Source organism: Podarcis erhardii, assembly GCF_964252035.2.
Source record: "Podarcis erhardii genome assembly, chromosome: 14".
NCBI classification, from domain to species: domain Eukaryota; kingdom Metazoa; phylum Chordata; class Lepidosauria; order Squamata; family Lacertidae; genus Podarcis; species Podarcis erhardii.
In genome coordinates this window covers 5,350,710-5,367,460 of record NC_138503.1, presented here as the reverse complement: position 1 = coordinate 5,367,460, position 16,751 = coordinate 5,350,710, and the positions used below count along the sequence as shown (strand labels likewise).

At 41.9% G+C, this 16,751-nt stretch overlaps 1 protein-coding gene across 1 annotated transcript in view; it reads right to left on the bottom strand.

Annotated features, from left to right (window-relative positions):
* RAB8B (RAB8B, member RAS oncogene family) overlaps nt 1-15,934 on the bottom strand; it is a 42,949-nt gene extending 27,015 nt beyond the window's left edge. Inside the window, exon 1 of the mRNA XM_081839401.1 lies at nt 15,749-15,934. Within this exon, the coding sequence (XP_081695527.1) occupies nt 15,749-15,872 (124 nt within the window). The 5' untranslated portion in view covers nt 15,873-15,934. The remainder of the gene's footprint in view (nt 1-15,748) is intronic.
* Between the last annotated feature and the right edge of the window lie 817 nt (nt 15,935-16,751).

The following is a 16,751-nucleotide window of genomic DNA, read 5'->3' as shown; positions in this document are numbered from 1 at the left end:
GGACCGCCATCGCTGTTTCGCGCCGCCTCCGGAAGTCCCTTTAGGTCAAATCCTTCCAAGTCCAGAGTTCCTACATCCTTTAATTCCGCTCACTCTTTTATCCACACTAAGCATGCACCCTCATAGTAAAATCTCAAATAGGGAAGCGAGAAACCCCCTCTATTCCTGTCATCTCTTAGTATTTTATACTTAATCCTTGGCTTTTTTGCCTTGCCATATAAAATTTGTTAAGTCCTTTTCCTATTGTTTAAAACAATTAGTGTTAGCGATCACCGGAAATGATTGAAATAAAAAAATCATTTTTGGTAATATGTTCACCTTAACTGCTGATATTCTTACCATCATAAATAAATTCATGCAGTTCCGTTTTTCCATATCCTTCTTTATTTCTGTCCGTTTTTTCATAGTTATCTTGAATAAGACTTAAATTGTTAGATGTAAGCCAAACTCCTAGATATTTTACTTTATGCTCTTCTTTGATTCCTAATGTTTTTTCCCCAGATTCTCCTTTGCCTTCTTTTCCGTGTTTTTAACGATCATCTAGTCCAACCTCCTGTAATGCAAGAATCTCAGCTAAAACAGATGGCCATCCAACCTCTGCTTAAAAACCTCCAAAGAAGGGGTGGGCAGGGAATTTTTTTGAAAATGAAAAGAAAGAAAAACCCTGAGGGGATCATGTTGACTTTACAGTCCAGGGATTAAAATTTGACATGTAGAGACATACCTGCAAGTTGTTACATGTGCATATGAGTCTTTTGTGAAAGTGATGAAATGTATAAATGCACCAAAACTGGACTCCAAGGATCAAGTCTGGTGCCTGGAATTTCCCTTTTTATTTCCTCTATTACACTTCCATATTTAAAAATATGTTTACACTAGCCTTTAAACTCCTAAAGTATGAGATTGCTCAGCCTCCCTTCTTTAAAGTTGAAAGAAATATTAAGTTTTGCTTATGCACATCCTTACTTGTGCAAAAAACTAGAGATATGAGGAACACAATGCTTATGGGAGGCACATTCATAATATTTGTGAGGGTGGAGTACAATTGCAACATACTAGTGTCATGCTGTGCAATGTCACAAAGGCAACTTATCCTGAACTTTAACCTTTGGCTTTCTTCTCCCAAAACATATCCATTGGCATTTTCATGGATATGCAAACAATTTCACCCAAAGCAGACAGGATAGAAGCACCAAAAGATAACTAGCATGTGATCCAATGACTGTGGCCTTTTTTAGTGAGGGAAGCAAATTCAGCATACACATCATGACCTGCTGGCCCTATTATATTGCCAAATAATAGGCAAGGATACTGGGTTAAATACAGGTTTATTTTCTTTGATAGATACACAAAAAAACTTACTGTATGCGACTAATAGGCAAGAACCCTTCCAAAAGACAAAAGCTGGATAGTTTGAAGGAGGATGGTGTAAATTCCTATACTACTCAAGGAGAGTATCACTTTAACATTTGTTTCCAGCCTATTTAACAGCTTTCAATACAAAGACCAGAATAAATTTTAAGAGTAGTTCCAACAGTAACTTGGGGCTCATACACAGCAACAGGAGACCCAACATAAAAGTTACCTGGTATTAGGAGCATGCCCACAATCCTGCACCTGGTCCTGGAGAGTGGAAGGGAGAACAGCATACACATGATGACGCTGAGGTCACAAGCTCCATGCAGAACCTCTGCCACCACCACCAACTGCTCCAAATGTGTCATTGTCCATAGCCTCAATTAGCTTGTTTACTAGTTCCAGAAGATCCATACAATTGAACTTGTACCATCATGAGTAGACATTATAAAGGTCTGAATTCAAAAAGAATTAAAGGTGAAGTATGATAGGCTCCATAATTAAGCTTGCTGTGGATAAGGAGAAAGAGTTTGTGCACATTTTCTATTCTTGTGCACTTTAGGACTCACTAACCAGGTCAAAGCAAGTATAGCAATGCTGGCAGGTGCTTCAAAATTCTGCAGGTAGGTTTCGCCTGTGATAGGACCCTCCAGAATAAAGCACTAAAATAACTAATTTGAGAGTTTCATATAGTCCTTTACAGGTGTCATTTTGTTGAAAATGTCCCAATGACAAAATTAGAACAAAACCTCAAGAGCACGTCTCACATGTTCTGGCAGGGGCATTAACATGAATAAAATGCTAAATCATTTACTGCAATGGAGGAAGCATTTCCTCACAGCTCAAGATGGCCAAAGCTTCAATGGATCTTTAGGTTCAGGGTCAGAAGAGGCCCTCCCCCCACCCTGAAAAGGTCCTTCTACATTCAAGGTAACTCAAATTGGCAAGGCTTTGTTCTGTAATGTTTTGAGATATAAGGAAAATGACTGGATATATCCAATTCATACTTCCATTTCAAGGCATACCAAAATATGCAGGGGAGCAATCCAATATCATTTATTGTGTGCATTTTGTACCAAAGGTGTATGTACCAGCGGCAGAAGCAATCACTAGCTATGCTAATATACAAAAAAGTGTGGCCATAAGTGGAATTGGAATGATAGCAAGGCCAAATTAAACCAATTCAAGTGTTATTGTTAGTATCAGTGTCCCTTTAAGAAATAAATTGCTAATCTGACTACTTACAGAAATAGTCTCTTCAAGCTATCAATCATGCAATTGTTACAAGCCACTATCCTAAGTCAAACAGCAAACTTCCAACAGTTAGATCATTGTTCAGGGAAATTCAGGCATGCAAATAACTTCTCATTAAGATGTATAAGGATTTCACTGTGAGAAGTCCATTGCATAAGCAGTATGGAATGCAACCATATGAAGTTCATAGGGCTAACAGGGAATTGAACAGAATTCCATTCCAGCAGAGAATGAATTTTCACTTTAAAGAAGTGCTCATTTTCAGACGGACATGTGCTGGCTGTCCCTGGTCTTGGAGGCTCTCCTCTTTTAAATCCAGCAGAGGTAGCTCCTCACCCCCTTTAGTAAACCTATGAGCAGTGACTAAACAGATAAGATTAAAATATTACCAGGAGGAAGACCACCTCTCCAGTCCACAGATTAAACAGAGAGCCTGGCTCATCTGTCCTCTTCCATGCAGCCCTAAAATCCCATTCAAATCAACAGCAGAGCAGCACACTGCAGACAATCCCATTCTTCCATTTTTAATAGCTGAGCTCCAAAAACAACTCTGAAATCCACCTTGCTTGCAGCAAAATCCAGTCAAGGGGATTTGAAACAATCACATTTCATAATTTAAATCGGCAAGAAAAAAAGGCAAATTTAAATCAAGTTTCCTATTGATATACTTCACATTTTATTTTAAATTGTGCAAATCCAACCACTAGGCAATGCTAATTTACAACTAAATAGGCCATTAGTTATAGAAGGGGTAAAGGAGATATTTTGTATAATTTTTAAAGACAAGTTTATTTTTTACTAATTTTAGAACATAACATGGCTTAATAGATTTTAAAACATATCTATATAAATAATTTCATTACATTACAGTATATAGGATCTTACAACCAGAAGGTATCACTGGGTGTGGAAAAAGCACCCTGCACACTAGACAATTCCACATTTCCCTCTTTCCAATATTGCTCCTGTCTGCTTTTCCCTCTGCCTTGGCCCAGCCGTGCCATCACAAAAAGAAAGTTTTATGGGCTAATAGCCGTAAATAAATAAATTAAATTAAATAGCAAAAAGAAAGGAGCAAACAAAAATGAAATTCCCATGACTGATAGGTCAAAGCAAGGGCAGATAGTTACTGCGCAGACCAGAGCAACATATGAGGTAGAAGTGAAATACCTATGTTGAGTAAGTAGGCTGTAAATATTTATGTATGGGCAATGATCAAATTGGTTCTTAATTTACATAGGAAACCATCTTTAAATTCACTGCATCTAGTAGAGGGCACTGATTCAGTTTAGAGTTTGGTTTGATTCACACAAAATTTAGTATTGCATGAGAAAGCCATGGGTTTGTGCACTGAGAGGAGCATTCTTTATTTGGAAACTGTGGATACTGTTAAACTATGTTTCATTCAAAGAAACCAAGATTATTAACCATGATGTGAAGTTAGAACCAGAGACTTTTTATCTCTCATCTAGACCATGCAGGAAGGAGAGCAGAGGGGGAGTGTTATAGTTCTTCAATGCTCATTAACTGTAGGGTCAATGTGCTTATACAGGCAACAACCAATTTGTGCACACCCCCATGCCAGATATATAAGCTAGGTGCCAAAAGGCTCCTTAAACCAAGGTTGCAGTTGCCAAAATGGAATGTCTAGTTGCCATTTTAGGGCAATACAGCTCTAAAGTCTTATTTTTCAAATGAAGGACTGACTGTGATTGATTTATCTGTTAAACACCTGGCTAATTCAGATGACAGCCTTGAGCTAGGTTAAGAACTTTGAGAACTTTAAAAAGAAAAGTCACTTTATCCAGGGATAGTCCACACATATATTGACTTATTCCGACCTCCTTTTCTTAATGGTGACATGGACCATTGATATCATAAGAATATTCTTCACAACTGTGAGCAGGGCAATTGGGTGGGGCAAATGAAAAGCTACAACATTTAACTATAATGTTTACTGCTCCTGCTCAGGCTGCACAGAAAAAGCATTTTGGTTCCTGAAATTCAGTCCAATTGTACAGATAAAATATAACTGACAGAATTCTACAGGATCTGATATTAGTGTGCAAAAAAAAAAAAAAAAAAGTCAAGATCCAATAATCCCCAGGCATGCACCTCCAGATGGTGGAGATGTCAGGCGCCCATCCTGGCACCCAGGCACCTTTCACTTGGTTGCAAGTAGCTGACAGGTGCAAAATGTGCTTGGCTAATTTTGAAGATTACCGCCATGTGTTGGCAGAGTGAACATAAGCCCATTCTGTCTCTGCCCCACCCCCTTTTCCAGCCACCTCTGGGTCACCATAGTGCGCAAGTCAATTGGACGTGCATACATCAGTCGTTCCCTGCATTCAAATTACAGTGGTACCTCGGATTAAGAACTTAATTAGTTTTGGAGGTCTGTTCTTAACCTGAAACTGTTCTTAACCTGAGGTACCACTTTAGCTAATGGGGCCTCCTGCCACCGCCGCACAATTTCTGTTCTCATCCTGAAGCAAAGTTCTGCTTTATTGTTGTACTGTTTTGTTGTTGTTAGCCGCCCTGAGCCCGGCTTTGGCTGGGGAGGGCGGGATATAAATAAATTTTATTATTATTATTATTATTATTATTATTATTATTATTATCTCCTGTTGCTCGGTCCCTGCTCCTGCCCACCTAGCCGTTCGAAAGCACGTCAAAGTGCAAGTAGATAGGTACCGCTCCGGCGGGAAGGTAAACGGCGTTTCCATGCTCTTCGCCAGAAGTGGCTTAGTCATGCTGGCCACATGACCCGGAAGCTGTATGCCGGCTCCCTCGGCCAATAAAGCAAGATGAGCGCCACAACCCCAGAGTCGGCTACAACTGGACCTAATGGTCAGGGGTCCCTTTACCTTTACGCCACAGTGGATAAAGTCACTTGAATATTACCAGGTAGATACAGAAGAAAACCTAAAACCTAAATAGCAAATCAGGGTATTCTCTGCCTTAGGAAGGCTACTGAAATCGTCTAGTCACCTGTTGGTTAAAGACTTACAAAATGATTGTCTTACTAGTTAAGTGGCAGATTTTCTCCAATAGTTCATTTTGCTCTCCATACCAATTTCTCTGTTTTTAAATTTTAGTTCTGAAAGCAAACAAATTACTGCTACCTTAATGTTTTGCCTCTCAAAATAGGTCATCCTCAGAATTGTCCCAGTGGCATGTTGTTCTTTGCATGGCACTCACAAATAAAAAGTACTTTTCTTTTTAAAGTTCTCCACAGCACAGCAAATCCAAGCCAACAAGCAGCTGTAATAAGGCAATATTTATGCACCACCCCACCTTTAATGTTAATCTATTCAGACAAAAGGAGAAAGGGAAGCAGAGAAGAAAATCTTTCTCCCTTTTCTTTAGCAGATTTGAGAAGAATGCAGCCAGCTCACTTGTTTTCCTTCCCCAACTAGAATGTTCTAAAGTGCACCTAAAAACCAAACCACACCACAAGTGAGAATGCAAACAAATGTCAACTCAGTTAACATTAATGTGCCCCAAACAAATAGCAAAACATGGCTTAAAAAGATACCCTTTAAGTCGGAAATTATGTTCACAGTTTATCAAACTGCAAACCTGCTAGCATCTCTCAGGAAGCCAGACATTAAAGTTCAGTTCAATATACAGTGGTGCCTCGCAAGACGAAATTAATTCGTTCCGCGAGTTTTTTCGTCTTGCGAAGCACGGACTTTGGAAAAGCTTCAAAAATCACCAAAGTCTTCAAAAACCTCAAAAAAGGCTACCACACCGCGTGCTATGAGTTGCTCCTCGAAGTGAATGCACGGTTTTAAGAAAAAGGAAACAAACTTGCAAGACGAAGGAAACAAACTCGTAAGACGTTTTCATCTTGCGAAGCAAGCCCATAGGGAAATCCGTCTTTCGTTTTGTGAGTTTTTTGTCTTTCGAGGCATTCGTCTTGCGAGGTACCACTGTAGACAAGTGAATATTGCAGTTATACAATGGTAAATCACTGGAGGCAAACCTTATATTCAGAGGCTACCTTCAGCTAGAGGCATAGCATTCCTTGTCCGCACAGAAGCCACACACAGAGTAATGCAAAGCAAAATCATTCCCAGGTACAGTTCCTAACTTATGTCCCTTTTTAAGGGTTGAAAGAAATCAGTGAGAAGCAAGTAACTGGGAGGTTGGATAGTCCTGTGTAAGAGTCTGTGTTTCAAGACATAATATACATTTTGTTGCAAACACTGCATATGCTAAGGAGTCTTGATGTTAGGAAAGTTATTTAACTACAGAATTCCATAGATAATGGTGAACTGGAGAATGCTATCTGCTAGTCCCCAAGAAACAGAAGTCTGCCTGCAATCAGAGGTTGATCTAAAGTTAGGGTAGGGTGCTTTGCTTTGAAAACTCAGCAAGGAGCTTCAGAAACACACATTCAATCCACATCCAGCCATCAAATAACAATGTGTGCAAAATACTTATTTTGAAGAACACAAAGGCATCAAGGTATGGTAGCTGTTTTTCATCTGGCTCACAGTAAGTTCCTCAGAGCATATGCTATTCAGTCAGAAGTTGCACTCATTCCTAAAGTCATTAAGGGTTAATTGATATTTAAGCAAGACATTTGTCTCCATGCCAGTCAAATGAGACAGCAGCATATAAGAAAGCTCCATCTGCCAATTGTGAATTGGGATGATGCCTTCAGACATCTGTCATGTGGAAAGACAAAAGGTGCGGTTGCTTCTCCCATTCAACCCAAGCCATTTCACCAAAAGACCTGTCAACACACATAAAAGGGAAGAGTTGCAGTGTTCACATTTCAATAGCACAGAGGCACTGCATCTATAAGCATAACATGGAAGCTGTTTTAAACTAGCATTTTAACATGGCTGTGGAATGGTAAGCTATTTAAGGTGAACACAATACTCTACAACAGAAAGCCAAGATAGGCCATCGCAAACCAAGTGGCCTAGCCTGCCCCTCCTCCCACTTCCATCACCCCAGGCCTGGCACAGAATGTTTGGAAGCTTGGTGTGAAATGGATAAAAACTCGAAACTCAAAACATTTTCTCTCAGAAATAATTAATTTTAAAGACAAAGTATTAAAATAATATTACTGAGCAAACATTCAAATGATACTAATGAGGATTTCTATAGGGTTTGATTCAATTACTAAGCAAGCAACATTCTAAGGGCTATGTTGGAAATGTATTCCTAAATGTTGCACAACATCTTCAGGAATTTGATTCAAGAGCGCAGTCTGGGAGTCTGCCAAATATCTTGTCTCTGTGACATGGTCATAAAGCCACCAAACATCTCAAATGCCTCCATCTTCTGCACGCAGAGAAAAACGGATGCATATTTGAATACACAACCACAGCAACAATTATGAAAAATAGTTGAGAAGCTTGTTTTAATTCATGAGTTTTCTAATTTATGAAGTCCTTCAAACTCAAACTGAAAGTTCAGAATCAGCAGTTGACAGATTTTTTCCATACAATTCTGAGAGGAAAAAGCTTGACTTATTAGATATGATGATACAATACACTACCAAAGAGTTGTTATAAGTTTAAATTAAGTATGACACTATCATACTAAACTGGAATTTCTAAAGCAAAGTCTCTCTATTACTACAGCTCTCCTTCATTTTATATTGTCTTCCAAAATACGAGGGTTTTTTGTTGTTGTTTATTAGAAGCTGATGCTCCAATGCAAGGTTTATCTTAATCAAACAGACTAGGGACAGACAGAATGAAACCCCGAGGCAAAAAAAAAAAACCTCTGTAAAAAATAAAATTAATCTGTTCCAGTCATTTGACATACAAACAGCCTTTGTGGACACACTGCCAGATACTGATATCATCTTGGATAAGAATGTAAATATTCCAAAGTTTATTTCATAGTCAGCAAGTTTCTGCATTGAATTTGAACTCCTCCCAGTGCATAAGAAAGCTAACACACAAATTTGCTATGTTACTATTGCCAGCAGAAGAAATCCAACAAACTCTCTGGAGAGAACAACTCTCTCACTGGGTATTATAAAACCCAACACATTTAATCTGACAAACATCACATAGCAATAGATTAATTCAAGCCTAACAGAGATCAGAACTATGATACCACAGTCAAACATGTGTGTCTCTGTCCCCTGATCTATTAACAGATGGAAAGTATGTCTCTGAACAGTGGTGGCTGCTATTGGACCCATGCTCTGCTTATGCACTTCTCAAAGACCATTTTGAAAATAGAACGATGGGCTATTTGGGCATGTGCTCTGATTCAGAAGGTATCCTCTTATGTTCTATATATCATGCAGCAACAATATTATTTGTTTCTTCACCCTAAGGTCCCAGGGCAGGTTACAACATTCAGACACCACACTGAAAACAGTTTGAAAGCACTTACAAAAATAAAAATATACTTCTATAAGAAGTATAATGAAGGTGAAATACACACCTTTGTGGGGAGGAAATCTTAAAGCTTAAAGGATGCCACAAAGAATGCCCTCTCCTGGACTGCCACCACCCTGAGCCTCTGGGTGCAGAGGAACTACCAAGAGGACGCCCTTGAATTTTGAAGCTCAAAGCTAGCGTCTCATGTTCTTACAACCCTGCCTATTTCCCTTACACTTTATTAATCTGTAGCAATAATCTACTTTTGTATCTCTGCAAATGGCTATGTTTATCGGAAACATAACTGAGTCAAGTACTCTGCAGTCAGGATTTTACAGCTTCCTTGAGTGGAAATTATTGCCATTACGCAGTTCTCCTCTAAAGAGGAAGTGAAACTTGACAGAACATGTACAGAGGCAGCTTGCTTAAGTCACTATATAATTGCATAAAATCTCTTGAAAGTTGATCAATGGTTTCCACCAAATAAGTATAATATGCAGGAGTCAATTCATATGTTCAGTTGTCATTCATCAAGTATTGAGCAGTCAGGTGACTTACTCGCACGTGTACACTGTCTTTTAGGCTCCCAACAAAATTTTCTAAACAGCATACCAGTAGAGTTTGGGCATAGTCTGGCATTCAGATAAATTAAGAAAAGGAACAACAAAATCTTAAGTGAAGTCCTTCTTAGCTGCCCAGGCATCTGGAACATTTCTAAAGGCAGCCTCATGCCACATTGACAGTGCTGCCTTTAGTGCATAGAAAACTTACAAATCTAGACATGATGGCAAATTTATCCAGGGAACCACTGACCTTCAATTAATAAATGTCTCAACTATTCTTGAAGACATTTAAAATATTTAGGTGGCATAGTAATGCTCTAAGATTATAGCTCTCGGAGGAATTTTCATATACAGCACTAAAAATGCCTTGTAGTTTCTTTCCTGTCTATGCTTGCGAGAATTCTATCTTATCTCAGAAAACCAGCTAAATAAACTATTTAAAATCAAATGCACATTTCAGCAATTGGAGGTGCTACTAATCAAATCGATAGACATGAAAATACAAGCACATGTGACATGAACAGAAAGACAGAACAGTACATAATAAAGGTTTCACCATGCAGGAACTCAATTTACTTAAGCATGGTAATTAAAACTCAAGAACAATCAGCGTACGAGAACAATCTCAAAGTGTTGGAGCTTCAAATGCCAATGTATCTTCCTATCCTGACAAAACAAACCAGCAGGGACAGAAAACCACAGAGCCTCAGAACACAAGAAGACTCCTGCTTATGCTTTGCTTCTTGCAGCTAGTTAGTGCTTAATAAGACACCCAGCTTGAGCAGTTTTTCTTGTGGTTTCTTCCATTTCCTGACCATTTTAGTACACTCAGCATTCAAAAACTTTAGTTAGCAAACAGTTACTATGACAGTTCCCTGAGAAACAAAAGAACACCCTTCCTTGAATCAACTGTTTCCCCACAGGGAGCTCAGCTAAGGAAGGCTTGTTGAGTGAATGTCATGTCTCTTCTGTGGTAGCAGAATCTTTTGGGAATTTCAACCCTAGGAATGGGCCCATTGAAAGTAAAAACCTTTCATCTGGAGAACACAGCAGTTAGAACAGGCCAGTGGCCCATCTATTCAACACGCTGTTCTCACCATGGTCATCCAGATGCCCATTATGAGAAGCCCGCAAGCAGAAACTGAGCACTAAAGCACTCCTTTCCTTGTGATTGCCAGCAACTGGGATTCAGAGATACACTTCCTTCAACAGTAGCTACTAGTCATTGGTAGCATTATCCATGAATCTGTATACGTTAATCCTATCTTAAAGCCATCCAAGTTTATCGCCATTGTGACATATTGTGGGAGCAAACTCCAAAAGTGCCATAGCTTAGAGGTAGAGCACATACTCTGTATACAAAAGATATGAAATTCAATTCCTGGCATCTCCAGGTAGAGCTGAAACGGGCTCTCATCTGAAAATCTGGAAAGCTGCTACATGAGCTCAATGGTCTGCTTGGTATAAGGCAGCTTCCTATAAACGACCATGGCTGGGCTGTCTCAGAGTAGCCAATGTTGAGCCACCAGATATTACTGGAACTACAGCCATGTTGGCTGGGGCTGTTGAGAATTGCAGTCCAGGACCAACAACATCTAGAGAGCAGAACCTTGGGCATTCCTGGTCCCAATAATGTGGTCTTGATGTCTTGCCTGCTTGTGATTTAATTGTCTACTGTTTGGCATAACTGTTTGTAATGTTGCTTTTAAAAAGTATTTCAAAAAACACCTGTAAAATGCCCTTGCACTGAATGAGACATCTGAAGGCCGCCCTGTTGACTTCTTAGCAGCTACTCAAACAGTGAAATGAAAATAGTGCAAGTTACAACCAAGTCCTACAGGTTGTTCAGAGATTCATTAAGACTGTTCCTACTCCCTTATCACTTATGGTAATCTATTACCTCTGGTCATGAAAATGCTCTGGCATTACAGCAGTTTTTTTTTGTTTAAATGCTCTGATGTATCTGCTTTAAAGCGGGGTACAAACCAGCGTTTTTAATATTGTATAACCAACAAAAGAAATACAGTGGTACCTCGGGTTAAGAACTTAATTCGTTCCGGAGGTCCATTCTTAACCTGAAACTGTTCTTAACCTGATGCACCACTTTAACGAATGGGGCCTCCTGCTGCCACCAGAGCATGATTTCTGTTCTCATCCTGAAGCAAAGTTCTTAACCCGAGGTACTATTTCTGGGTTAGCGGAGTCTGTAACCTGAAGCCTCTGTAACCCGAGGTACCACTGTAATACCTTAATGAAAAAGTGTTACTCTATTCTTACTTTTCAAACAATAGATTACAAGCACCAATATGTCCTGTGCCTCAAACAGTCTAATATGCGGCCATGGGGATGCCCTGGAGAACTTGAAAGAGATTCAAATTTGTGACAAGGCCTTTGAGAATGTTCCACCCCCAGGGCAATAACTGCTCTGCCATCATGGAGAATATACATCTCAGAAGGAGGACGTCACTCCAAGTAAGAAAAAAATTATTCACTTGGGTAGACCCATTCTGGAAAGTGACCAGTGTAAAATCAGTTTTTTTTAAAAGGATCCAAGCTGATTAGCTTAACATCAGTTCTAGGTAAATTGTTAAATATAAAATTTAGGAAGCATAAGAACAAGTCTTTCATCAATATGGCTTCAGCAAAGGTAAGTCCTGTCTCATTAACATTTCAGAGTGAGAAGCAGCATGTGAATGGAAGCGATTCCCATATGGATCAATAACTTTTAATAACAGGAACCAAAGAGTAATAATAAATGTGCAACTCTCACAATGGAGGGATGCAAGGTGTAGAGTCACCAAAGGATATTTGGCAGGACCAATACTATTATAAAATTCATAAATGACCTACAGTGTCATTGTGTAAAGGGCTCCCAAAGGAACTCTCCAATTTTGGGAAAACGGGAAATAAAATGCCAAATGTAACTCAAGGTAAATAAGTCAAAAGTGATGTATACTGGGGGGCGGGAATAAAAATCTGAATTTTACATGCATGCAGCAGTAAGCTAAACTGTGACTTCATGTGAATGAGCAGAAGACTGAGGTCACTGCACTCCTCGCATGCTCCTGCTGCCATCATGATACCAAAGGCTATTCCATGGTTTGGCTTAGTGTTATATACAAACCCTGAATCATGGTTTGTCCCAATCCAGACAAACCACAAGCGTAATGAAGATTTGTTCTCAGCTCACCGCTTGCGGTTTCTCTGGGTGAGACAATCCACAAGCCCAGATTCAGATGTAATGTTAAGATGAACCATGGCTTAGTCCTAGGTAGAGGGGCAGAAGGAGGAGAAGTACTGGGACCACAGTCTTTGCTTCAGGAACCTGCACAATTGCTTGTTTGCATTACACTGTCATGTGCAGCAGCTGCAAAAAGGGCAAATTCCATGCTAGGAATCACTACAAAAGAAATTGAATATACGGTAATACTGTCAATATTGTAAAGTCTTTATGCAAATATTATGATGCACCCCTACTTGGAATATTGTATACAGTCCTGGTTGCAGTACAGTGGTACCTCTAGTTGCGGACACGATCCATTCTGGGGTGCCGTTTGCACCCCGAAAAGTCCACTAGAGAGGCACTTCTGCGCAAGCATGGAGCGCAATAGAGTTCTTCTGCTCATGCACAAAGTGCACAGAACACTCTGCGTGTGCTGTGAAACCCGGAAGTATACACTTCCAGGTTTGCCGTGTTCACAAGCCGAAAAGACGCAACTGGAACCTAACGCAACACGAGGTATGACTGTAAATAATAAAAAAAAATACCTTGTAGAGCTGGAAAAGGGCAAACAAAATGATTAGGGGGCTGGGACTATTTCCCCATAAGGACAGGTTACAACATTTGGAACTTTGTTGTTTATAAAAATAAAAAAAGGCAAGTAAGAGAAATCATAGAGGTATATCAAATTATACATTGTGTGAAGAGTTTTGCTTTTTCTCTCCCTCTCTCATAATACTATGTTGTCTTCACGTCCTGCTTGTGAGTTTCCCTTGGGAAGTAGATGATGGACAATATGAACCTTTGCTTTGATCTAGCAGAACTCTACTTCTCTTTTGTTCTTAGTACCTAGCCCTATGCTTATGGTCAGGCCAGACAGGAACTATGCCTGCCCCTGGTGTTAGACAGGCTTTAAAAATATAATTTTTTCTCTTTGATTCCTCACACCTTATGTGGGAGACAGGAAGTTTCATGTTACCCACTCTGAACTATCGGCCTGCAAAATGTTTAACCTGCCAATCTGTCATAGTAGCCATTCAAGAGGGTCTGTCAAGGGCTCGGTCAACTCCCTTTTTTGGTTACAGCCTGACAGCATAGTATTAAGCAGGTAGTTGAACAAACTGTTTAGCCAGTGAGCTACAGGGTTTTTTTAAAAAAAGGAAACAAGACTCAAAACTTGGCCATATAATGTATTCTAAATCAGACTCAGAAGAGCCACCTAGATGTTACAAGTTTCTATGAGACGTAGCCAATGTGATGTCCTCCAGATATTGTTGGACTTCAACTCCCATCAGCCCCAACTAGCATTGCCTACGAGATCTGGAGAGAACCATGCTTGCTACCTGCATCAATGCACAAGTGTTTCAAGTGTTGCAGGAGGAGGGAGCAGACAGAACAAATTAACTTGTGAAGCTGCACTTGAGCATACAAAACACCTAGCAATATGGGCATCCTGTGAGATAGCACATAAAGGATACAGTGGTACCTCTGCTAACGTACTTAATTCGTTCTGGAGGTCCGTTCTTAACCTGAAGCTATTCTTAACCTGAAGCACCACTTTAGCTAATGGGGCCTCCTGCTGCCGCTGCACCGTAGGAGCACGATTTCTGTTCTCATCCTGAAGCAAAGTTCTTAACCCGAGGTACTATGTCTGGGTTAACGGAGTCTGTAACCTGAAGCGTCTGTAACCTGTAGTTGAACAGAGTGACTAGCAACCACTCACTCATGATATGTGTAACAAAAGTATCAACTAGTGGTAAAGTTCAAATCCATCACTATCTTCCCCATTTTGGCTATCAGAGTAAAAATGATTCCAGTCGTCCACGGTATCAGAGCTCCTGCACAGCTAGACAAGTTCCTGTGGCCAATTTTGACTGCTGTTCACCTAGGTCAAATTCTCCTTCCCTTTCCTTCACATCATGCCACAACCGTAGACGGAGGGCATATCTTAATTTCAAATGACATAATTTCTGTACAGGACTGAGCAGTTTTAGGCACTTTATAAAGAATGCTAGTGGAAGTCGGTGCAAGGGTTCCCACTAGTGCAGCAGCACCGATCCACCTCCCCTCTCCTCCCCAAAATCTGCTCTAGGTCAGGAGCACTCACAGAACAGCTTGCAGGAGGATCCTTCCAACCTTGCGTCTTAACAGTGTGTGACAAATCCCTCCCTATGTCCCCAAACAAGTGCCTATTGCAACCCTCCGCCCCGCCCAACAGGGGCCAAGATGACATTTGATGATGGCGACATTTCTAGGCGTGTCCAGCGGGTTAAGAGATGCGCTCCAAGAGTGTCAAAAGGGTGGCGGGGTCCTCGGAAAGAGCGCTTTCCAAGGCAGCCGAAAGCGGGTTTAGCCTAACGGGCTCACGAACCTGTTTCTCTCCGGGGCAGGGAGGTGGGCGTCCGCGGGCGGGAAGGGGCACCTACGGATCTCCAGTTCCGGGGCGGCCATCTCAGAACAGGGTCCCGTCCCAGCGCTACGGCGGCCAGAGCATCCCCGCCTAAAAGGCGCTCTCCGCCCTCCAGCACAAATCCCCATAACAAAGCGGCGAAGGGGGGCGGAGAGGAAGAGAAGCCGCCCGCGTCACGGACCGGAGACTCGCGCAGGGCCCGCTCCTCTCACGCCCCCTGCGCCGGGTCAACGCCTCCGCGGCCCCGCCGAAGCCCACTCGCAACCGAACGGGGACCGGGAAGGAGGCGGAATGGGGGGGGGGCGGCGGGCGGGAAGGACGTCGCGCGAATAACGCCCCCCCCCCCAATTCCACCCTCAAAAAACGGTCTGAGGGACAAGGCGGGGCGCGAGAGAGGAAGGGAAATGGAAACGGAAACCGGCTGGCTCGCTCGCTCGCTCGCGGCGACGCCCGTGGCCCCCGCCGCCGCCCCCCCCCCAGACCCAGCCGGCCGCCCCGAAGAGGCGCCAGGGGGCCGGGCCTGCGCTCCGTGAGGCGAGGAAGCCGCCCGCCGCCCGAGGCGCCCGCCTGAGGAAGCGCCCCTCACCGATGGTGGAGATGAAGGTGGTGTTGAAGGCGTCCTCGCTGAAGCGGAAGAGCAGGCAGGTCTTGCCCACGCCGGAGTCGCCGATGAGGAGCAGCTTGAAGAGATAGTCGTAGGTCTTCGCCATCTTCGCTCCGACTGGCGGCCGGGACCGGAGGGGAGGGGGAACTAGCCGGAGGGAGGGGAACAGGAAGGGGCGGGGCGGCGGCGCGCGCGGCGACGGAAGCCCCGCCTTCTCGCTCCCTCCAGCCTTCGCCGCCCCCGCGCAATGGCCTCTGGGAGTCGTAGTTTTTTCTGTGGGACTTTCCCAGTTTTACTTGTAGGAAGGATCGCCCCTGTCGGCCCCGTTGAAATCCCAGCCTCCAAGGCGAGAGGGAGGAGGCCTGGCCGGGAGGGACGGCGGATTCGTACCACTGAAGCCATACTATTATGTACATATTATTTAGTACTGTAAGATAGTGCAAAGTCAGAAATGTCAACAAACTGCTAATTGCTGAATAGTTGTTGTCCAGTTATATTTTGGAGGGGGGAATAATAATTCATAAAGACATATCATTATCAATAAAAGTATATAATTCAAGTAATTTTGATCTGCACTGTCACTGCACTGTTGTGGTTAGATTTGTTTCCTGTGTGACACTTCGAGTGCAAATGTGTTCATTTATTTAAAATGTTTTTAAAAAACATAATAATTAAAAAGCAAGCCTCAAAAGTGGCTCTCAGAGTGGTATAAAAAGAAAAGGAGTCCCTGCCTTCGGACTTATGATTGAAAAGACATGATAGAATAGAAATTGATTGGAAGGGAAGAAGAGAAAAAACAAACTCAGTCACTGTTTCTTACTTACATGATTCTTAGAAGTGCCACTTAGAAAAGAAAACATTTGCCGAAGAGAAGGAGCCAAGAGTTGTTGGTCTTGACTTTCTGCCAAGAGTTGTGCAGATGGAGACCCTTTCCCTCACCTTCAGCCTGATATAATGACCCATTTAAATACAGATTTAAAAGTTA